Source organism: Pleurodeles waltl, chromosome 10 (genome assembly GCF_031143425.1).
Source record: "Pleurodeles waltl isolate 20211129_DDA chromosome 10, aPleWal1.hap1.20221129, whole genome shotgun sequence".
NCBI lineage: Eukaryota > Metazoa > Chordata > Amphibia > Caudata > Salamandridae > Pleurodeles > Pleurodeles waltl.
Genome location: NC_090449.1, coordinates 117,897,994 through 117,922,582, shown reverse-complemented (window position 1 = coordinate 117,922,582; position 24,589 = coordinate 117,897,994). Strand labels below are relative to the sequence as shown.

The window sequence follows — 24,589 nt, the reverse complement described above, 5'->3', positions numbered from 1 at the left end:
GCAGTGTAACTTTCAAAGACTGCATTGGGCATTGCTTTTCCAAACAAAAATGAGTCTAATGGTTACCTCTTTGCCGCTTCCTCAATGGTTTCCCCTTTTTGAACCTTCCCACCAAAGCCATTCCACCGTCCAGCACCAAATCCACGTTTCTTCATGCCCAACAGAACTTGCTTGGGCTGTACCACCAGCACCAGTGTAAACAGCTTAGAGGTAAACACACTCATCTTTCTACAAACAGATAAGGGAAAAAGTGTTACACGTCCTCCTGTATATTGACACTCAGCTCCTGCTCATCAATGCTGGCATATTAAAGGCCTGGAGTTGCTAACGCAGCAGGTGCTTGCATTACTTAATTCCAGTAAGGAAATAAGTCAAAGTAGAACTTATTAGCAGAAGGAAATGTGATCCATTTGGTGGCTAAGAATTCAGAACACACAACCCTTGCTTACCAACTTGACAACACTGTTAAATCCAAAGACAATATCTCTACTTGTGGAAGGCTTGCAGCAGTGTAGACCTGTGACTGAAGGCTACAGTAAAGATTTACGAGGGACAATGGAGAAGAAAATAGAATCGAGAGGCCACCCACTGGTAGACCAACTGCAGTTGTCAGAGTTCTCTACTTGTGAGAGGTCTGTCACTGGAGGTCAGAGTGCAGGCTGCAGGATTCTTTTTGTCTGTGGGCAAAATACAGCCTGTGATGCTGCGAGGTCAAGGCAGTATGCAAGGTTTATAGCAGAAAAGGACATGTCAGGAAAAGGAGTGAGAGATTGTACAGACCAAAACAGGGAAGTTTGGAAGCGTTCTATTTTCTACTTACTAAACATGTGATAATTACACATTCTTGTGCACTCCGGCTAAGCCCTTTCAGAAGAATTTGGGGTAACAATACTTTGTAAAATACAAAGCTGAAAAGGCTTGTGGGCAAGTTGTGTCCTTATAGAAATGTTCATTATACAGATTAAATATATAGAGAGAGAAATTCCTTATACAGATTTCCTTATAGAGTTTACCCCCAAAAGATGTGGGCCATAAGAACAACGTTCCTAGTCCACAGCAACAACCAAAAACCGGATCTCCATTATGAATTCCCTAACCAGCTGCCAAGAATATATATCCTTACAATTACTTTTTGTTTAACTGGCCATTATCTTGAGTTTATCAGTCTTTGAAATTTGCATATGTGGACAGGAAGTGTTTATGTTACATCTTTCTAATAGTTCTTGATGGTCTCCGGCATATATTGTGATGGGGAACGACTAACCTGCGTCTCGGACATGTTTCGTTATTCCTTTCTAAATGAATCTCCTGGAAGACATTACTTCCTTCCAAACAGGTCTCTTTCTCGGGAAACTTAACTCCTTTTGAACCGTCACACCGAAGGAAAGGTAGAGGGATGCTGTTACTGAAAGAACCCACAATAACCACACAGTCTGGACTACATGGTCACTTTTTTTAATAATAAAGTAGAATATGCAGTGTGATGTCGCATATTGGGTTCATTCCAGGTGCTTGTATTCACTGAGAATTCATAGCCGATTGTCATTTTAACGTGGGAAGGGGTAACAAATGAGGCAATACTGATGCTGAAGTTCTGGGTTCCTCGCTCATTTTCACTTACTGGTCAGGAAAACATATTAATAAATATTTACTGTTCCTAAATACAGTGGTTTTACATCATTTGTCAATTGCGTTATAAAAATAATACCAAGATGTGGACCGCATTTTTACTCAGCTTTTATGGGGAAATAAAAAGGCAGGGAATCTTGGCTGAAATGTAGATTGTGCTACCTTAGCTGTTATAGCTAGCCATGGACTGAAAACAAGCCCTGGCTTTGGCAATGTGTTTTAGCCATTATGTACACCAGCGTGGCTGCTGGTCAGCATAGCTGAAAGTTAGTGGCGTGGGGTGGGGTACCTGAACCAGAGCTAGGAGAGATGAATGACAGCCTTGCACAGCCCTTCACGCTATTGCCGTCTGGGACGGTTGCGCAGCACTCTGGGAAGCAGCTTATGAACGCTCATTCGATCATGTCCAGCCCCAAGCAGCAAAGAGGGCCTCACTAGCACCCCCTTGGCACAAGTCCAAAGTCATGCTTCACCTGTGTCTTTACAGAACAACCTAAGTGAACTAGATGGCAGTAAGGGTCTGGCAGTCGGATTACATACTTAGGGTGGCTTTCCCGAACGTTTGGATAGGTCTTTTGTTTTGACTTCTCTAGTGTGGGAGACAGCGATTTCAAGAATTGCTCTCAGCAACTTCAGGAGGGTAGGTGGACTCGGAGCTGAGTTCGAGCAATATGGTTTAGAAGTCCTGCACAGTCAAACAAAGAAATCTTGAAGGAAGAAGATAAGAGGGACGGCTTCTAATAAGTTGAATGAACTTCAGAACATATCCAGAGTCATCACAACTCTAAAATGGGATTACTCTGCCACAAGACCAGGGCATCCTGAAGATGATTTGCAACTTGCAAATGTATCTGCCCAACAAGAGGCACAGCAGGTGTCAATGGCTGGCGGAGAACCTACGCTCTGCCTTATATATTTATAGTTCTAAAAAAGGTAACTGCAGGAAGAGATTGGTAATGAAAGCCGTAGGGCGTGCCTTGGTAACAAAAAACTCCAGGATGCAGTCAGAAAGGTAAACAAGGCTTGTATAGAGATTGGTTCTCTAATTTCGGCAGTGAAAGACTGTACTGAAACTTTGGAACGTGATGTGGGAGCACTCCAAGGCAAGCTGATCTGCAGCAGTCTCAAATGGCTGATCTACTGTGGAAATAAGGAAGACTTTCAGAACTGGCAGCATAGAAATTATTTCAGATTTTTGGGTTTGGCAAAGGTATAGAGGGCAATGACGGCAGAGCCCTTTCATGGTAAAATTTCTAAAGGGGGCTTTTCCTGAACTCTCAACATGGAACCGGGACTTGGAGGGTCAACTGGTGCATCGTTTCCTCTAGAGCTTAAACAAATCATGTGGCGGGCAAGCTGATCGGCCTAGGACATGCTAGTTTTCTTCATTAATTTTTGGTGCGCCAAGCAAACTCACCCTGATGCCAGGCAGACTCATGACGTTCAAACCTTCTTTGACTTCTGCCACGTCACAGTTGAAAGATGGCCTCTTAGACAGCTCATCAAACCTTTTCAATATCTGGGTGGAGAAGTCTATCTGCTGAAAACAGCTGGTCTGAAAGTCACTATGGACAAAGACGTAATTTTGCTTCTGAGAGTAAAGCCTTAGATTATTTGAAGGAGATCTCCATTGGGGCCGGAAAAGTCTTGTAATGAGGTGCGGGGGGCATTCAGGGAAGAGAAGCTCTGTGAATTATGAACTTGGTTTTGTCGAGGCTATGATGTGCTGTGGTGTGCTCTGGTATGTTTTGATTTGTCTATGAGATGTGGGTGGGCGGGGGGGGAATAGGGCACAGGACAGACAGCAGCACCCTCACGGTCAGGCTGATTTCATAGATACTTGGGGTTGTTGGGGGTCAAGGTCTGTTCTACTTCCTCCTGAGCTCGGGATTTGTAAGCCCCCTGGTCTTGGGGGGTATCGGTTAATGGTAAGGTGTGGATTGAGGTTTGGGATGGGTTGAGGGTGGGAGCACGAAAGGGGCGGTTTTGATTGCCATCACTCAGGCTCTGGGGGGCTGTATGCTTCCAGTAGGTGAAAGAGGAAGTTAGGGCTGTGTATGGGATTTGGGGGGGAGGGGGGTGGGGGGGAAAGGGTTGGTGAGGGGAGCTGTCGGTTGCGGGGGATGGAATGGTGGAGCACGTTGTGAGAAGTACTGAGTCTTTAAGTAGAGGGGCAGAGAGTCAAGGATTAGGAGGACATGTATTTCTTAAGAGCTTAGGAAGACAGCACGGTTTTTGGGTTAATGAGGATGGGTAAAATCTGAATAGCATCTATCAATACTGGTGGCCTGAACAACTGAAAGAAGGGTGGCATATGATTTAAAGTGCTGGAGGTCAATACATTGTATCTCCTAGAGACTCATATTGAGACATCTCACAAGCACCTCATAGAAGCTATTGGCTTTAATTTAGTTGGAAGTACTACACAGGGGGTGCAGACTCGAGGGGCTACATAGAGTTCTTGAGGATGCAGAGTGTCGGCTAATTGCAGTGTCTTCTTCAGAGGAAAACATAGTGGAGGCACAAAATGGGATGGCCCTGGCTACAGTAGCAATTACAGATATTTTGAGTAGGACATCTTCAGCAAAGTATATGGGTGGGACAAGGGAGAGTTATGAATATAGTGAACGGGTTGATCATCAACTGGTGGTCCATGTCAGGCAAAAATCTACTCAGACAGAAATAGGGGAGGTTTGATACTCCACCAGTAGCCTAGTGTCAGATACTGATGAAGTTCACAAAGTTCTTCTGGTATTTTATGAGCGGTTATATAGAGAGGAAAGAGAATCAGAGGCTTTATGGCACTATTTGGTTTCAATCTCTTTTGGAACCCTTAGCGCTGAGGATTGTGCGCTGTTTGAAGCTCCCATATCAATGGAGGAATTGCAAGCAGCTATAGGAGATTTACCATTGGGAAAAGCGATTGGATAGGATTCTGTTGGAATTCTACAAAACGTTATTTTATTTTATTTTTTAATAGTATTACCATGTATTTTCTTTCATTATTTTCTTAGGTTCAGAAGGGGCACTCTGTTCCATATTCATGGGCGGCAGCTCACATCACTTTTTTTTTCTTCAAAAAAAGGGTAAGCTCCGATAGACCCAGGATCTTAGCAGCCTATAACACCTATTAATAGCAATAATAAAATGTATTCTAAAATATTAGCTTCACGATGGAGTTCAGTAATCGGTAAGTTGGTCTCCGCATAGCAACACAGGTTTATCCCAGGGAGGGGTACAACAGATCATACCTGCTGTGTTATTTCTCTCTTTGATGCCTCAATGGTCTCAGGGAATCCTATGACCATAATTCTGCTAGACGCAGAAAAGGCTTTTGATCAGGTTTATTGGGAACTTTTATGGAGGGTTATGGGATGGGATGGCATTGGGCTGGCCTATATAAAGGCAATGAGGGCACTGTACCAAAAACCTATTCCTAGAATTTATGCGCAGGCGGAGGGCAATCCGGTAAGATTCAAACTGGTACAAGATAGGGTGCCCCTTTACCCCTCTTATTTGCACTGTACATTAATCCTTTTATATGGAAAATTGTTTTAATTCGTGTGATTACTCCTATATATTTTTGAGGATGGGACACAAAGGTACTTGCTTATGTGGACGATATGGCTATAGTGACTCCTAATCTGGTAGAGGCACTAATGCAAATAGAGGAAATAGCTCAGGATTTTGGGTGGCTCTCAGACTACTCGCTCAACCAAAGTAATACCCAGGTAATCAACTGCCATGTAGGGTTTCATGATAAATGGGTGGTGGAGAGGGCTGTAAATTTGGGGGGGGGGGGTTACTATGACCTCTGATTTGGACCAACTAGTTGAAGTTAATTTAGCCCCAATCATTGCACTGGGCGATCTAGATCTGCGCAGAACGGACAATTTACACTTATCTATTGTGTGGCGTTCTAATTTTATTAAGATGATTTTTTTGTCAAAAATGTATTTTTTTCAGGCCATTCCTCTTGAGTTTAATTTTCACTGGTTTAAGGACTTAAATAACATGATTGCGCAGTTTATATGGGCTTACTCTAAGACTAGGAGAGCTCTCAAGTACTTGATTCTACCTAGAGTAAGAGGTGGATAGGAAGTACTGGTTTTTAAACTTTACTATTGGGCAGCCGCTCTTCAATATATGCAGCCACTGTTCAGAGATCGGGATCAGTGGGTGGATGGTAGGGTGGCCAGAATCCCATCTATATAGGAGGTTTTGCTTGGGAAAGAAGCTAGAGGCAGTTTTGCGAGGTAGGTGGAACCCAGCTACTTTAATAAAGTATGGGTCAAGACCGTATACGCTGCTTATCGAGTTTGGACCCCACTTTGTAAAAAAAAAAACTGGGGTTGGGGTGTTACCATCACTATACTCTACTGCAGAGAAACCCGCTGCTACATGACATTTTTAGGGGCTCCCTCGTAAATGACTGGGCCTCTTGTAGCGTTATGAAATTGGGGGATTTTTTTCTCACATGTTGAAATAAAGTAATTTGATGAGCTACAGCATAGATTTGAGATACCTCAGCAAGATGTCCAGGTTTTTACAAATTCAAGATTTTTTAAGTCAAAAAGGTAGGGGTGCTAGTGGCTTTCAGAAGACAGAACTGCTAGAACGTTTGATGGGGTGGTATTCTTGTTCTATTAACCAATTTCACATCAATTTAAATGTCTTCACCATGGACAAGCTAGAGGAGCAATCTGAAATATTGTAGATAAAGCTGGTGGCCTCTTCATGTTCCTTTTTAGAATCATTACAGCTGACACGTACGATATTAACTGTCCCCAAACTTGCAAGCACAGCACTACAAGACCATCTTAGATCTGTATTATACCCCTTGGAAGATCGCTAGGTGGGGAGCGACAGCTGGCCGTACATGCCCCTGTTGTCAATGCCCGGAGACTAATATTATTCATAAGTTCTGCACCTGTCCTGCCCTCGAAGCACTGTGGGAGGAGATTTCTAGTTTTTTTAAATCTCTTTCTGGGTATTCATATGGAGATCATCCCTCAACTTGCGTTGTTGGGCATACATAAAGATGTGGTTCCCAGTCCTGCACAGCGGTTTGTATTCATTGCTATTGCAGTAGCCCGCCTTTGTATTGCGTCACTTTGGCTAGACAACCTGTAGCAGTCCCCACAGTATAGATACTCGGGAGAGGTATGTTTGGTTTTACGGGAAGTGTTTTTATTGGTTATTGAAAAAGGTACTATGGATATTTCAGTTAGATGGTTTAAGTTCTGTTTCTCCTTTGGGTGATGCGTTTCTCCCCTCTAATGGTATGTCCCTCTTCTTCTTCTCCTTTGGCACTGTGTGTGGTCGTCCTCGTAGGATCCCACCGTCAACCATAAAGGGAAAAGGAACAAATATCTTCTGTAAGTGGGATGACCACATGCATTCACATCCTTTCTTAGTCTAACTACTGGGGAATGGGATACTGGGGGGGGGGGGGGGGGGGGGGTGATTCTGTGTCCGTGAGGATTGGAAGGTAAGTGCTTATTATCTTGTTCACTCGTGCGCAGTGGAGTTTTGTGGTTTCCACGTGCTCTTCAGGTGTCCCTTAGTTCCCTCCCTGTCCTCCCCTCACCCTTCCTCCCTCCCTTCCCCAGCTCTCTTCTATTAAAGTGCCCCTCCTTTTGCCCACAAGGACCGTACCTTCCAGAGCCACGATCCTCCGGGGTCGTGGCTGGCTCTGGGGAGTTCCTCGCGTCGGTCTCCGGTATGGTTGCCGATCGGTCCAGGCTTCCCGTCTTCGAGACCGGATCTGCTCCTCCGAGGTCCGCTGTCTTCGTCCTGGGTTTCTTGGGGCTTTTCTCCTCTCCGATAGTTTTCTCCGTCTCTCTGCTTCTCCTCGCCGCCGCCGCCACCTCGCATTCCTTCCTTTTCCTTCTCTCGGGAATTCCGCCCCTTTTGGCCTCCTTCCTCTCCTCCTGGCCAATCCGAACTGTCTTCGTCATAGGAGGTTGCCCCGGCAACCTCCCGATGCGTGCCTCGCTGTGAACGCGTTCCCAAGGCGACGTGGGAACGCGGAAGTGATGTTCCGGCCTCCTCCGGCATGGGGGAGGCTTCTCGATCCGACACGGAGATCGGGGCCACCCGGTCACACACCCTTCCCCAAGAACTGTCCTGTTCCAGGACAGGAGACGACAGGGGAAACCGAGACAGATAATCCGCGGGGGCCTGCTGGGATCCCGGAACATGGCGAACCTGGAAGGAGAATGGCTGAAGTTCAAGGAACCATCTGAGTATCCTAGAATTCGAATCCTTATGGGCAGCTAGCCAAGTGAGGGGAGCGTGATCTGTGAATAGTATAAAAGGCCGACCCAGTAGATAGTATTGTAAACAGTCCACGGCCCACTTGATGGCCAGGCACTCTCTCTCGATGATGGGATAGCTACGTTCTCTCGGAAATAACTTTCTACTGATGTAGACAATGGGATGGTCCAGCCCCTCGCTATCCGGTTGAGTCAGAACCCCCCCCAAGCCCAACATCCGAGGCGTCCGTATAAAGGTGGAAAGGTTTTGAGAAATCAGGACAGTGGAGGAGGGGGCCGGAGGTTAATGAGGCTCTCAACCGTTCAAAACTTGCGTTCTGTGATTCAGAAAAAGGTAAAAGCCGATTGGGATGGTGTTTCATAAGGAGATCCGTAAGAGGGGCTGCGCAGGTGGAGTAATGGGGAATGAACCGCCGATAATAGCCCACTAGCCCTAAAAATGAGCGCAACTCCTTTTTAGTGTGGGGAAGAGGTGCATGTAAAATGGCATCAACCTTCCGCGTTTGTGGTTGTAGGGTACCTTGTTTTATGCGATACCCTAGATAAGAGATGTCGGTTTTCCCTATAATACATTTCTTTGGATTGGCAGTTAAGCCGGCTGTCGTGAGAGTCTGGAATATGTGCTGTAGATGTACTAGATGGTCTTCCCAGGTCTCACTGAAAATCACCACATCATCTAGGTATGCAGCCGAGAATGTAGGATAGGGTTTTAAAATCCTATCCATGAGTCTTTGAAAGGTTGCTGGTGCTCCGTGAAGCCCAAATGGCAATACGGTGAATTGATACAACCCGGACTGGGTGGAAAATGCCGTTTTTTCTTTATCTTGGGTAGCTAGGGGAATCTGCCAATACCCTTTTGTTAAGTCAATTGTGGACATGTATTTTGCTTTCCCTAGTTTTTCAAGAACGTCATCTACCCTGGGAATGGGATAGGTGTCGAACAGAGAATTTGAGTTAAGTTTGCGAAAATCTATGCAAAACCTGACAGTACCGTCAGGTTTGGGTACTAGGACTACCGGTGAACACCAGGGACTAGTGGATGGTTCTATTACTCCTAAGGATAACATTTTTTTGATTTCTTCCTCGATTATTTGTTTTCGGGCTTCGGGAATGCGATATGGTCTTACTCTAGTGATAGTATTGGGGTTGGTTCGGATGTTATGGTGTATCAGGAAAGTTTTGCCTGGTTTTTCTGAAAACAATCTTTGCCATTGTTTTAATACCTTATGTGCTTGCCGTTGTTTATCCTCAGTTAAAGTTTCGTCAATTGAGGGTAGATCATCTTTCGGGGCTGGTGTGGTAGGGCAGAATTCAATGTCTAGTGTCTTGTTGGTGCATAGAAACTGGCCCATTCCTACGTTATGGTTTGGTTGTTCGGGTGCCTCCCATTTTTTAAGTATGTTCACATGATATATTTGGGTTTTCTGTGGACGGGATGATATTTCAACCAGGTAGGTGACGGGGGAAATTGCTTTGACTATCCGATAGGGACCTTGCCATTTTGCCAGGAGTTTGTGTTCAGAGGTGGGTCTCATTAGTAAGACTTGATCCTCAGGTTGAAATACCCGTAATTTACTTCCCCTGTCATAGTGGGACTTTTGGGTTTGTTGTGCCTGTTCCATGTTTTCATGTACTTCAGTCCATAATCTGTGTAGGTGTGTTCTTAACTTTTGGGCATATTCTAGCAAAGGAGTCCCCCCTTCCTCCGCCTCTGCCTCCCAGGTTTCCACAGCCATGTCTAACAGGGACCTAGGTTGGCGTCCAAACACCAACTCAAACGGGCTATGACCGGTGGATGCTTGTTCATGGGTTCGTATTGCGTATAATACTAACGGCAACTTTTGATCCCAGTCTTTCCCGGTTTCATGGATAATCTTCCTGAGTAGCGTTTTAATAGTTCGGTTATACCGTTCGACCAGTCCATCCGTTTGAGGATGGTAAGCGGAGGTTCTTATCTGAGCAATACCTAACGTTTTGCAGACCTGTTTCATTAAGGTGGACATAAAAGGGGTACCCTGGTCTGTAAGAATCTCGTGGGGAAACCCAAGACGAGCGAAAACATTAATCATAGCCTGTGCAACTGTTTTGGTAGTCATGCTGGTGAGGGGAATGGCCTCGGGGTATCTGGTGGCGTAGTCCACAATAACTAGAATATAGGTGTGTCCCTTTGATGAAGGAATCAAGGGTCCGATTAAGTCCATTCCTATTCTTTTAAAAGGGACATCGATAATCGGAAGGGGCATAAGAGGTGCCTTCTTAGGCCTTCCAGGTTCGGTTAACTGACATCGTGGACATTGTGTGCAATATCTTCGTATGTGTGCGTATATTCCCGGCCAATAAAACCGCCTGAGCAAATACTCTTCGGTTTTTTCTCTCCCGAAGTGTCCCCCCCCTGGTTGATTATGAGCTAAGGTGAGAACATGTTCTCTATAGGCTGTAGGTACTAGAAGTTGGTGTTTACGTACTCCCGACCTGGTGGTAGTCACCCGATATAACAGGTTTTTCTGTATAAAAAAATAGGGACCCACCTCCTCACTCTCTTCTGTTACCGCCGACCTCCAAGCATGGGTAAGGGAGGGGTCCTCTCTTTGTTGTTGGCAAAAGCTACTAGGAGCCTCATGTAGTTCTGCCACTATCTCTTCGATGGGCTTGGCACCTGATACCTTCCGGTATTGCTCTCTCTCTTGTCGTTTTTCTCTTCTGGATAACTTTCTGCGGTCTACTGAACATTCAATGTTGCTATCTGAAAAAGGGGCCTCTATCCACCAGTCCTGGGATACCTTGTTATCTCTGACGTGGTCTAACAACTCTTGGAAGTGTATATAGTCCGTTCCAATGATACACTCCTCGATTAATTGTTGCATTATTCCCATCTGCAGGAAATCTCGATAAGGACCCCACCCGATCTGGAGTACCTTTAGGGGATATTGGGCCTTATCCCCGTGTATACAGCAGATAGACACCCATTGTTTCACTTCTGTGTCATCGTCGACCAGTTCTTTTCTAATTACCGATTGGCTGCAGCCTGAATCCACAAGGGTATACACTTTCTTCTCATTAACTGTTATCATTGTCTTGAACTTCAGTGCCCCTCTTCCTGTACACAGTACCCTACGTCTTGTCATTCCTATTTCCATTGGTTCCCCAGTTTCTTGTTTCTGGGGACACATACGTGCAATGTGTCCCCATTCACCACAATTATAACATTGGGGTCCCGTTGTAGGTGGTGCTTCAGGAAATCTACGAGTGGCTTGCTGATCGTGTGGGTTTTTCGCAAAGGTCTTTGGATTCGATAGGACCGGTTTAAGGGTGGACCGAGTTGGGAGGTTCCTGATATCTGTAGAACGATGAAAAGCGCAAGCTAAAATCGATAGCTGTCTCAGTATCTACTTTTGGGTGTTGCCTGATCCAGTGTTTTGTGGACGGTGGTAGTCCTTCAAGATATTGTTCTAATATAATAGTCGTGATAACCTCCTCTCGGCTACTCCCAATATGGCCTAGCCACTTCAGTGCTAAGTCTTTGACCCGAAAATAAAAGGTCCGGGGATCTTCGTTGGTGCCCCATTTAACTTTACGAAATCTAACCCGGTAGTACTCGGTATCGTGTCCTACCCTTTCGAGTATGCTGGTTTTTATATCCCTATAAGGTGTGAGACCTCCTGGATTCGCGGCTTGGTATGCTGATTGTAGGAGACCGGTCAACAAGGGGGCGACATACTGTCCCCATTTATCTTCCGGCCACAGGGCAGAGGATGCCACTCTTTCAAAGTTTGTAAAGAAGGATTCTGGGTCCTCTCCCTCTTGATACTTCTGTAGCACCGAACTGGGAACATTTGGGTGCACTTTGCTAGCGGCAATAGTCTCCGTGAGCTTTTTCATCGCCGTTTCATGTACTAGCTGATTATTCGCAAGTATGGTTGCCTGACTCTTTAAAGCAGATTGTAGGGCTTCTCGATCCTCTTTGGCTTCTCGCTGTTGGGCTTCCCATACCAGTTGTAAGTGTCTTTGCCCTTCTGCTAATTGCTTGACCATGGTCTCTAATGACGGATTTTTACTCATTGTGTATACTGTTTGGACTGTTAAGGCAGGGTAGGTAATTCTATCCCACTTCTGACACCACTGTAGCAGTCCCCACAGTATAGATACTCGGGAGAGGTATGTTTGGTTTTACGGTAAGTGTTTTTATTGGTTATTGAAAAAGGTACTATGGATATTTCAGTTAGATGGTTTAAGTTCTGTTTCTCCTTTGGGTGATGCGTTTCTCCCCTCTAATGGTATGTCCCTCTTCTTCTTCTCCTTTGGCACTGTGTGTGGTCGTCCTCGTAGGATCCCACCGTCAACCATAAAGGGAAAAGGAACAAATATCTTCTGTAAGTGGGATGACCACATGCATTCACGTCCTTTCTTAGTCTAACTACTGGGGAATGGGATACTGGGGGGGGGGGGTGATTCTGTGTCCGTGAGGATTGGAAGGTAAGTGCTTATTATCTTGTTCACTCGTGCGCAGTGGAGTTTTGTGGTTTCCACGTGCTCTTCAGGTGTCCCTTAGTTCCCTCCCTGTCCTCACCTCACCCTTCCTCCCTCCCTTCCCCAGCTCTCTTCTATTAAAGTGCCCCTCCTTTTGCCCACAAGGACCGTACCTTCCAGAGCCACGACCCTCCGGGGTCGTGGCTGGCTCTGGGGAGTTCCTCGCGTCGGTCTCCGGTATGGTTGCCGATCGGTCCAGGCTTCCCGTCTTCGAGACCGGATCTGCTCCTCCGAGGTCCGCTGTCTTCGTCCTGGGTTTCTTGGGGCTTTTCTCCTCTCCGATAGTTTTCTCCGTCTCTCTGCTTCTCCTCGCCGCCGCCACCTCGCATTCCTTCCTTTTCCTTCTCTCGGGAATTCCGCCCCTTTTGGCCTCCTTCCTCTCCTCCTGGCCAATCCGAACTGTCTTCGTCATAGGAGGTTGCCCCGGCAACCTCCCGATGCGTGCCTCGCTGTGAACGCGTTCCCAAGGCGACGTGGGAACGCGGAAGTGATGTTCCGGCCTCCTCCGGCATGGGGGAGGCTTCTCGATCCGACACGGAGATCGGGGCCACCCGGTCACACAACCTTTCAACGATGTCTTGTTCGGCTTGTGGCGATTTTTTATCTAGAAATGGCTTTATATGACAGGTGAGGTAAAAAAGCAAGCCGGAAAGGAAAGAGGATTTGGGCACCTTTCTCGGAATGCCATGGGAATCTGCCAAGATTATGCCTGCAGATTGATGTTCCGGGGCTGGAAACGACTGGTATCATAATGCCAGGTGGGCTGGAACAAAATAGGAGTACTAAGATAGGCTTTTCAGCTGCTTCTTAATATTCAAAAATATAGGTTGTTTGTTTGCTATTCATGTGGTCATGTTACTGTTGTAAGAGCTGACTTCGCATTACTTATGTTGCTTGATATCTCCTAAGGATATTCTTCCTTGCTTGGTGTTATTTTTTGGGATTTATGTACCGGGATAGTATAGAATTCATCTAATGTGCTGCTCTCACCATTGTTTATCTGCAAAATCTAAATAAAAATATATATATTAAAAAAAAGGAGTAGAGTGGGGTAGATTGGGGAAGAGTGGAATGCAATGGTTTGGAGTAGGTTGGAGTGGGATAGAATGGAGAGTAGTAGATTGGAGTACAAAAAAGTGGAGAGGCATAGGTAGGAGTGGAGACGAGCAGACTGAAGTTGGGTACATGAGGGCGGAGTGAGGTACAGAGGAGTGGGATGGACTGAGTGGATTATGATACAGCAGATTAGAGTGAAGTGGGGTATAATGGAGAGGGGGAGTTTAGAGTGGGGTAGTCTGGGGCTGACTGGAGTGCAGTGGGATAGATTGAAGTGGAGTAGATTGGAGTTGGGGAGAGTGGTGTGGTGTGGATTGGGTTAGGGTAGATTGGAGTGGAGAGGACTGCGTTTGATTGGGGTGGGCGGAATGGAAGGGGTAGACTGGAATAGGGTAGTTTGGGATGGAATGAGCTAGGGTAGATTGGAGTAGGGGTGGATTGGGGTAGATTTGGGTGGCATGTGCTGGATTGGAGTGAGGTAGACTGGTTAGAGTGGGACAGAGTGGAGTGGGGTAGACTGAGTGGAGTGGAATTGAGTGGAGTTGGATAGAGTGGAATGCAGTTGGATAGAGCGAAGTTGGATAGAATGGAGCAGAGTCGAGACTGGAGTGAAGTGGCATAGATTGGGGAAGAATGGAGTGGGATAGATTCAAGTGGAATAGATCAGGATGTAGTGAAGTGGGGCAGATTGGGTGGATTAGAGTACGGCAGATTGGAGAGGTATGAGTGGAGAGGGGTAGTGTGGAGAGGGGTAGTTTGGAGTGGGGTGGGTTAGAGTTGAGTGGGGTAGATCTCAGTGGAGTGTGGTAGGTTAGAATGGGGTAGATTTGAGTGAAATGGGGTAGAGTGGAGTGGGATAGATTACAGTGGATAGGAGCTGGATAGATGGCAGTGGAGCTTAGAGTGGGGTAAAATGCAATGTAGTGAGGTAAATTGGAGTGGGTTGGATGGTGAAAGTTGGAGTGGGGTAGATAGGAGTGGATTGAAGTGGAGGTAGACTGGAGCACGGTGGAGTAGATTTGAGTGGAATGCAGTAGATTGGGTGGAGTGGGGAAGATTGTAGTGAAGCGGGGTATATTAGATTGGGGTAGACTGGATCATAGTGGGGTGGATTGGGGCAGCTAGGATTAAAGTAGGGTAGACAGAAGGGGGCAGCTTGGAGTAGGGTGGGTAAATCAGGGTGGGGTAGATTGGAGTGGGGTTAGAGTAGAGTGGTATGGAGTAGACTGTTCCTAAGGGTACATTGCAGAGGAGTGGGGTAGATTGGAGAGGGTTAGAGTGGAATGGGGTAAATGGTGTGGAGTGGATGGCAAGGAGTGGAGTAGCGTATTGTGTCGTAGAGGGATTGGCGTACATTGGAGTGGTAGGGAATCAAGTGGCATGCCGTAGAATTGAGTGACGTTGCATAGAAAGGAAAAAGCATAAAATGGAGTGTAGTGGAGTGGCGTAGGGTGGAGTATGCATGGTGTGGTAGTGAACTGCCATTACAAACATCACATTTCCCATTGAAATGACCATTACATTTGCACTGAAATACGGGTTTACCGCACATAAACTATAATAAGTGCAAAATGTCAACACCTGGTATACTGATGTGTTGTGATCATATTCAAATATTTGTTTCTACCACACTTCAAAATTACCCCAAACCTATGTGACCTTGTAGAGGGTCGCTGGGACTGTAAGAAAACAGTGAGGGTTAGAATAATAGCCCACCCCAAGACCCTGAAAAGTGAGTGCAAAGTGCACTAAAGTTCCCCAAAGGACATAGAAGTCGTGATAGGGGAATTCTGCAGGAAAGACACAATCAGCAATGCAACAACAATGGATTTCCAGTCGAGGGTACCTGTGGAACAAGGGGACCAAGTCCAAAAATCACAAGCAAGTCGGAGTTGGGCAGATGCCCAGGAAATGCCAGCTGTGGGTGCAAAGAAGCTGCTACTGGACAGTAGAAGCTGAGGATTCTGCAGGAACGACAAGGGCTAGAGACTTCCCCTTTGGAGGATGGATCCCCCACGCCGTGGAGAGTCGTGCAGAAGTGTTTTCCTGAAGAAAGACCGCCAACAAGCCTTGCTAACTGCAAATCGTGCAGTTAGGGTTTTTGGATGCTGCTGTGGCCCAGGAGGGACCAGGATGTCGCCAATTGCGTCTGGGGACAGAGGGGGCGTCGAGCAAGACAAGGAGCCCTCTCAGAAGCAGGCAGCACCCGCAGAAGTGCCAGAACAGGCACTACGAAGAGGAGTGAAACGGTGCTCACCCGAAGTTGCACAAAGGAGTCCCACGCCGCCGGAGGACAACTTAGAAAGTCGTGCAATGCAGGTTAGAGTGCCGTGGACCCAGGCTTGGCTGTGCACAAAGGATTTCCACCGGAAGTGCACAGAGGCCGGAGTAGCTGCAAAAGACACGGTTCCCAGCAATGCAGTCTGGCGTGGGGAGGCAAGGACTTACCTCCACCAAACTTGGACTGAAGAGTCACTGGACTGTGGGAGTCACTTGGACAGAGTTGCTGGATTCAAAGGACCTCGCTCGTCGTGCTGAGAGGAGACCCAGGGGACCGGTGATGCAGTTCTTTGGTGCCTGCGGTAGCAGGGGGAAGATTCCGTCGACCCACGGGAGATTTCTTTGGAGCTTCTAGTGCAGAGAGGAGGCAGACTACCCCCACAGCATGCACCACCAGGAAAACAGTCGAGAAGGCGGCAGGATCAGCGTTACAGAGTTGCAGTAGTCGTCTTAGCTACTTTGTTGCAGTTTTGCAGGCTTCCAGCGCGGTCAGCAGTCGATTCCTTGGCAGAAGGTGAAGAGAGAGAGATGCAGAGGAACTCTGATGAGCTCTTGCATTCGTTATCTAAGGAACTCCCCAAAGCAGAGACCCTAAATAGCCAGAAAAGAGGGTTTGGCTACTTAGGAGAGAGGATAGGCTAGCAACACCTGAAGGAGCCTATCACAAGGAGTCTCTGACGTCACCTGGTGGCAGTGGCCACTCAGAGCAGTCCAGTGTGCCAGCAGCACCTCTGTTTCCAAGATGGCAGAGGTCTGGAGCACACTGGAGGAGCTCTGGGCACCTCCCAGGGGAGGTGCAGGTCAGGGGAGTGGTCACTCCCCTTCCCTTTGTCCAGTTTCGCGCCAGAGCAGGGCTGAGGGGTCCCTGAACCGGTGTAGACTGGCTTATGCAGAAATGGGCACCATCTGTGCCCATGAAAGCATTTCCAGAGGCTGGGGGAGGCTACTCCTCCCCTGCCTTAACACCTTTTTCCAAATGGAGAGGGTGTAACACCCTCTCTCTGAGGAAGTCCTTTGTTCTGCCTTCCTGGGCCAAGCCTGGCTTGACCCCAGGAGGACAGAAACCTGTCTGAGGGGTTGGCAGCAGCAGCAGCTGCAGTGAAACCCCTGAAAAGGCAGTTTGGCAGTACCCGGGTCTGAGCTACAGACCCGTGGGATCATGGGATTGTGCCAACAATGCCAGGATGGCATAGAGGGGGCAATTCCATGATCTTAGACATGTTACATGGCCACATTTGGAGTTACCATTGTGAAGCTACACATAGGTATTGACCTATGTGTAGTGCACGCGTGTAATGGTGTCCCCGCACTCACAAAGTCTGGGGAATTTGCCCTGAACAATGTGGGAGCACCTTGGCTAGTGCCAGGGTGCCCACACACTAAGTAACTTTGCACCTAACCTTTACTAAGTAAAGGTTAGACATATAGGTGACTTATAAGTTACTTAAGTGCAGTGAAAATGGCTGTGAAATAGTGTGTGCATTATTTCACTCAGGCTGCAGTGGCAGGCCTGTGTAAGAATTGTCGGAGCTCCCTATGGGTGGCAAAAGAAATGCTGCAGCCCATAGGGATCTCCTGGAACCCCAATACCCTGGGTACCTCAGTACCATATACTAGGGAATTATAAGGGTGTTCCAGTTTGCCAATGTGAATTGGTGAAATTGGTCACTAGCCTGTTAGTGACAATTTGGAAAGAAATGAGAGACCATAACCACTGAGGTTCTGGATAGCAGAGCCTCAGTGAGACAGTTAGTCATAACACAGGTAACACATTCAGGCACACTTATGACCACTGGGGCCCTGGCTGGCAGGGTCCCAGTGACACATACAACTAAAACAACATATATACAATGAAAAATGGGGGTAACATGCCAGGCAAGATGGTACTTTCCTACACAACTCCCCCCCCCCCCCCCCCCAAACGAAGGACAATAAGACTAGTCATTACCTGATGGGTCTTCATTGTCTAAGTGGAAATATCTGGAGAGTCCATCTACATTGGAGTGGGTACTCCCAGGTCTATGTTCCACTGTATAGTCCATTCCCTGTAGGGATATGGACCACCTCAACAATTTAGGATTTTCACCTTTCATTTGTTTTAGCCAAAGTAGAGGTTTGTGGTCTGTCTGAACAATGAAGTTAGTGCCAAACAGGTATGGCCTCAACTTCTTCAGTGCCCAGACCACAGCAAAGGCCTCCCTCTCTTTGGCAGACCAACGCTTTTCTCTAGGGGTCAACCTCCTGCTAATTAATGCAACAGGTTGATCCTGGCCCTCAGAATTAAGTTGTGATAGGACTGCCCCTACTCCTAATTCAGATGCATCAGTTTGGACATAGAATTTTTTAGAGTAACAAGGGCTTTTCAGGACAGGTGCAGAGCACATGGCCTGCTTCAGCTCCTCAAAAGCTTTCTGACAGTTTGCTGTCCATAATACCTTCTTAGGCATTTTCTTTGAAGTGAGGTCATTAAGAGGGGCTGCAATGGAGCCATAGTTCTTTATGAACCCCCTATAGTACCCACTGAGGCCTAAAAAGGCTCTCACCTGAGTCTGAGTAGTAGGGGGAACCCAATCAATAATTGTTTGGATTTTCCCCTGAAGTGGTGCAATCTGTTCTCCACCAACCAGGTGTCCCAGATAAACCACCTTCCCCTGCCCTATCTGGCACTTTGAAGCCTTGATAGTGAGGCCTGCCTTCTGCAGGGCCTCTAAAACTTTCCATAGGTGGACCAGGTGATCATCCCAGCTGGAGCTAAAGACAGCTATATCGTCCAAATATGCTGCACTGAAAGCCCTTGCAGGACTGTGTTCACCAACCTCTGAAAAGTGGCAGGTGCATTTTTCAATCCAAAAGGCATTACTGTGAATTGGTAATGGCCTCCAATGGTTGAAAATGCAGTTTTAGCTTTAGCATCTTCTGATAATTTGATCTGCCAATACCCTGCAGTCAAATCAAAAGTGCTTAGATACTTGGCAGATGCCAGTGTATCTATGAGCTCATCTGCCCTGGGTATAGGGTGAGCATCAGTTTTGGTTACCTGGTTGAGACCTCTGTAGTCTACACAAAACCGCATTTCCTTCTTTCCATCCTTGGAATGAGGTTTTGGTACCAGTACCACAGGAGAAGCCCATGGACTTTCAGAGTGCTCAACCACTCCCAGTTCTAACATTTTATGCAGATCTTACTTTTTGCAGGCAAGCTGTCTCCAGTATCTATAGTGTGCTCACACCAAGAAGTGGTACCTGGCACAGTAGAGAAGAGTTCAGAAAACTGACCCAGGAGATTAATGCAGTGGTCTTTCTGCTCAGCAGTGAGACAATCTGCTAGTACAACACCTTCCACCATAGCATCTTGTTCTGTGGAAGAGAAGAGATCAGGGAGAGGATCACGGTCTTCTTCCTGTCCTTCATCAGTTGCCATGAGCAGGGTGAGATCAGCCCTGTCATAGTAGGGTTTCAGGTGATTGACATAGAGCACCCTAAGGGGACTCCTGGCAGTGCCTAAGTCAACTAAGTAGGTGACTTCACCCTTCTTTTCAACAATTGTGTGGGGTCCACTCCATTTATCTTGGAGTGCTCTTGGGCCACAGGCTCCAAGACCCACACTTTTTGCCCTGGTTGGTACTGAACCAAAACAGCCTTCTGGTCAGGCCATTGCTTTTGGAGCTCTTGGCTGGCCTGAAGGTTTTTACTGGCCTTTTTCATGTACTCAGCCATCCTTGATCTGAGGCCAAGTACATAGTCCACTATGTCTTGCTTTGGAGCTTTTAAAGGTTGTTCCCAACCCTCCTTAACAAGTGTTAGGGGACCTCTCACAGGGTGACCAAAAAGAAGTTAAAAGGGGCTGAAGCCCACTCCTTTCTGGGGTACCTCCTGTAAGCAAAAAGGAGGCATGGTAAAAGGATATCCCATCTCCTGCAGAGTTTTTCAGTGAGTCCCATAATCATGCCTTTTAGAGTTTTGTTAATCTCTGCACCAGTCCATTTGTGTGTGGATGATAGGGTGTGGTGAACTTGTATGTCACACCACACTCCTTCCACATGGCCTTTAAGTATGCAGACATGAAATTGCTTCCCCTGTCTGATACCACCTCTTTTGGGAAGCCCACCATGGAAAAGATTCCCAGAAGGGCCTCTGCCACTGCAGGAGCTGTAGTGGTCCTTAGAGGGATTGCTTCAGGATATCTGGTGGCATGGTCCACTACCACCAAGATAAACCTATTGCCTGAAGCAGTAGGAGGGTCAAGGGGGCCAACTATGTCAACCCCTACCCTTTCAAAGGGAACCCCAACCACAGGCAGTGGAATAAGGGGTGCCTTTGGAGTGCCACCTGTCTTGCCACTGGCTTGACAGGTTTCACAGGACTTACAAAAATCTTTTGTACCTCAGACATTCTAGGCCAATGAAACAAGGGAACAAGCCTGTCCCAAGTTTTCATTTGCCCCAAATGTCCAGCTAAGGGAATGTCATGAGCAAGAGTTAGGAGGAACTTCCTGTACTCCTGAGGAATCACTAATCTCCTGGCAGCTCCAGGTTTTGGATCCCTTGCATCAGTGTACAAGAGGTTTTCCTCCCAGTAAACTCTGTGAGAGTCACTGACATCCCCATTTGCTTGTTTGACAGCTTGCTGTCTTAGACCCTCTAGTGTGGGACAGGTCTGCTGTGCCACACTCAGCTCCTCCCTGGCAGGCCCCCCTTCACCCAAAAGCTCAGCAGTGTCTGCTTCCAGCTCTTCTGGTGTAGGTTCTGCACAGGGTGGAAATTCCTCTTCCTCTGAAGTAGAATCCACTGTAGAGGGAGGGATAGTAAGGCAGTGCTTTACTTCTACTAGCCCTAGCTTTAGGGAGCACTTCGTCCATTCTTCCAGGATCCAAGTCACCCTGTCCTTTTTGCTTTTTGGCCTGAGCCCTGGTCAAAGCAAAAATATGCCCTGGAATGCCCAGCATTGCTGCATGAGCCTCCAACTCCACTTCTGCCCAAGGTGATGTCTCTAAATCATTCCCTAATAGACAGTCTACAGGTAAATCTGAGGCAACCACAACTTTCTTTGGGCCAGTAACCCCCGCCCCCCAGTAGAGATTTACAACAGCCATGGGGTGGATAAGGGTGTTGTTGTGAGCATCGGTTACTTGGTACTGGTGACCAAGTAGGTGTTGTTCAGGGTGGACCAGTTTCTCTATTACCATTGTAACACTGGCACCAGTGTCCCTGTAGGCCTGAACCTCAACACCATTTATTAGGGGTAGTTGCTTGTACTTATCCATGTTAAGGGGACAAGCAACCAAGGTGGCTAAATCAATAGCCCCCTCAGAGACTAACACAGCCTCTGTGGTCTCCCTAATCAGACCAACCCCAACTAAGTTACCAATAGTGAGCCCAACTACTCCCTTGGATTGGCTATTAGTAGGTTTGCTCCCACCACCACTGCTATTAGTAGGGACACTAGGTGTAGCAGTTGGGGTTGTAGTGGTAGGAGGCTTGGTGCTTTTCTTTAGACAACTGGGATCTGTTGTCCAATGGCCTTTTATTTTACATAAATAGCACCATGGTTTCTTTTCATTGTTTTGATTGGAAGAGGATTTGGGCCCACCACCCCCACCAGAGTGTTTTTGTGGTCCTGATGAAGACTCATTTTTAGATTTGTCCCCACCCTTGTCAGAAGACTTATCATCCTTCTTCTTATTGCCATCTTTGTCGCCCCCTGTATGAACTTTTCTGTTCACCCTTGTTCTGACCCATTTGTCTGCCTTCTTTCCCAATTCTTGGGGAGAGGTCAGATCAGAGTCCACCAAGTACTGGTGCAACAAATCAGACACACAGTTATTAAGAATATGCTCTCTCAGGATCAAGTTATACAGGCTTTCATAATCAGTAACTTTACTGCCATGTAACCACCCCTCCAAGGCCTTCACTGAATGGTCAACAAAATCAACCCAGTCTTGTGAAGACTCCTTTTTGGTCTCTCTGAACTTCATCCTGTACTGTTCAGTGGTTAAGCCATAACCATCCAGGAGTGCATTCTTAAGAACTGTAAAATTATTGGCATCACTTTCTTTCACAGTAAGGAGCCTATCCCTACCCTTTCCACTAAATGATAGCCATGGGATAGCAGCCCACTGCCTTTGAGGGACATCCTGTACAACACAGGCCCTCTCAAGTGCAGCAAACCACTTGTTAATGTCATCCCCCTCCTTATAAGGGGGAACTATCTTGTGCAGATTCCTGGATTCATGCTCTTTTGCAGGATGACTATGGGAAATACTGCTGCTGCCACCATGGGTTTCTAAACCCAATTTCTGTCTTTCCCTTTCCACTTCTAAGGACTGTCTTTCCAAATCCAGATGTTGCTTCTTGCGCTTCAGTCTGGTTTGTTCCACTCTCAATCTATTGAGCTCCCTTTCTAACAATCTGTCATCAGGGTGGGTGGGAGGGACATTCCTTGAAACAGAAGTATGGTGAGAATGAACAGAAGGAGACCCATCCCTCACAGAAGGCATCCTAACAGCTTGGTTAACAGAAACATCACTTCTACTATGGTGAGAAGGAATACTCTTGCTATGATGTGAGACAACACTATCAGTATGGTGTGACTCTACTTCAGTACCAACTATGCTAGGCTGTCTAGTAATGGGCAGGCTAGGAAGTTTCTTTCCTGAATCTTTTTCTAGGGGAGTCCCTGGATCAGATTGGGAACCATTAGCTACTTTTTCAACAGATTGGGCACCTCTGGCCTTATCCTGTTCTATAAGCATGTTAACCAACAGTTCTCTGGGGGGATTCTTCCCTACACTCAAACCTCTATCTATGCAGAGACTCCTTGCTCCTTTCCAGCTAAGGTGATCATAAGCAAGTTTGGACAGAACAACAGTTTGGCCTGTGCCAGACATTTTAGACAGTGTTTAAGTGACAGAAAAAGTGAGAAAAAGCCTTTTAGAACTTTTGGAAAGACAGAAAAAAAACTTTTACAACTTTTTAAGAACTTTTAGAAAGTTTAGAGGTACTTTTCAGCACTTAGAAAAGAGTGAAAAGAGGAAATGCAAAACGTTTTGGTTAGGTGTACATACACTGAACTTGTTTTGTATATTTTTCTCTTATGAAAAGTACAATGACAAAAGTGGTAAGTAGTTACAAAGTACTTATCCCACTGCTGCACAACCAATGTAGGAGGCTGGACTGGCTTGTAGTGAGTACCAAGGGGTACTTACACCTTGCACCAGGCCCAGGTATCCCTTATTAGTGTATAGGGTGTCTAGCAGCTTAGGCTGATAGATAATGGTAGCTTAGCAGAGCAGCTTAGGCTGAACTAGGAGACGAGTGAAGCTCCTACAGTACCACTAGTGTCACCTGCACAATAGCATAAGAAAACACAATACACAGATATACTAAAAATAAAGGTACTTTATTTTTATGACAATATGCCAAAGTATCTCAGTGAGTACCTGTAGTGCTTCTGTTCTTATCTCGTTTTCAGCACTTACATAACATATCAAGAATGCACTTCTGAGTTCAAAGAAGACTTTTATTGTTGTTAATTCTTCCCCAACCGCAAGTTCGTAAGTGACAAATTATTAGATTTCAAGCACACGTTCAATGAAAACACAGTTGCAATGTACACAGCAGGTTATATTTATAAGATATTGAATGCAAAGCAAAACAAATACTTCACCGTGTGAGAAACTATTTACAGCTTCATCTTTCTAGGGTCTGCAAGTTGATGACTCCTGGTCAACTGCGAGAAAGAGATTTATCTACCCACACGGGAGACTGGCAACTGGCGCCAAGCTCCAGTCCGAAGTCAGGCAGATTCGAATCTCTTCATTCAATATCTTATAAATATAACCTGCTGTGTACATTGCAACTGTGTTTTCATTGAACGTGTGCTTGAAATCTAATAATTCGTCACTTACGAACTTGCGGTTGGGGAAGAATTAACAACAATAAAAGTCTTCTTTGAACTCAGAAGTACATTCTTGATATGTTATGTAAGTGCTGAAAACGAGATAAGAACAGAAGCACTACAGTACCCTCAGTATGAGGATAGCAAATATACACAAGATATATGTACACAATACCAAAAATATGCAGTATAGTCTTAGAAAACAGTGCAAACAATGTATAGTTACAATAGGATGCAATGGGGACACATAGGGATAGGGGCAACACAAACCATATACTCCAAAAGTGGAATGCGAACCACGAATGGACCCCAAACCTAAGTGACCTTGTAGAGGGTCGCTGGGACTGTAAGAAAACAGTGAGGGTTAGAATAATAGCCCACCCCAAGACCCTGAAAAGTGAGTGCAAAGTGCACTAAAGTTCCCCAAAGGACATAGAAGTTGTGATAGGGGAATTCTGCAGGAAAGACACAAACCAGCAATGCAACAACGATGGATTTCTACTCGAGGGTACCTGTGGAACAAGGGGACCAAGTCCAAAAGTCACAAGCAAGTTGGAGATGGGCAGATGCCCAGGAAATGCCAGCTGTGGGTGCAAAGAAGCTGCTACTGGACAGTAAAAGCTGAGGATTCTGCAGGAACGACAAGGGCTAGAGACTTCCCCTTTGGAGGATGGATCCCCCACGCCGTGGAGAGTCGTGCAGAAGTGTTTTCCTGAAGAAAGACCGCCAACAAGCCTTGCTAGCTGCAAATTGTGCGGTTAGGGTTTTTGGATGCTGCTGTGGCCCAGGAGGGACCAGGATGTCGCCAATTGCGTCTGGGGACAGAGGGGGCGTCGAGCAAGACAAGGAGCCCTCTCAGAAGCAGGCAGCACCCGCAGAAGTGCCGGAACAGGCACTACGAAGAGGAGTGAAACGGTGCTCACC

General features: G+C 46.6%; 1 protein-coding gene across 1 annotated transcript in view; it reads right to left on the bottom strand.

The window, feature by feature from the left end:
• The window catches only part of NUDT1 (nudix hydrolase 1), a 35,648-nt gene that overhangs the window by 7,243 nt on the left and 3,816 nt on the right, over positions 1 to 24,589 (bottom strand). Inside the window, exon 2 of the mRNA XM_069209939.1 lies at positions 67 to 228. Within this exon, the coding sequence (XP_069066040.1) occupies positions 67 to 224 (158 nt within the window). The 5' untranslated portion in view covers positions 225 to 228. The remainder of the gene's footprint in view (positions 1 to 66; positions 229 to 24,589) is intronic.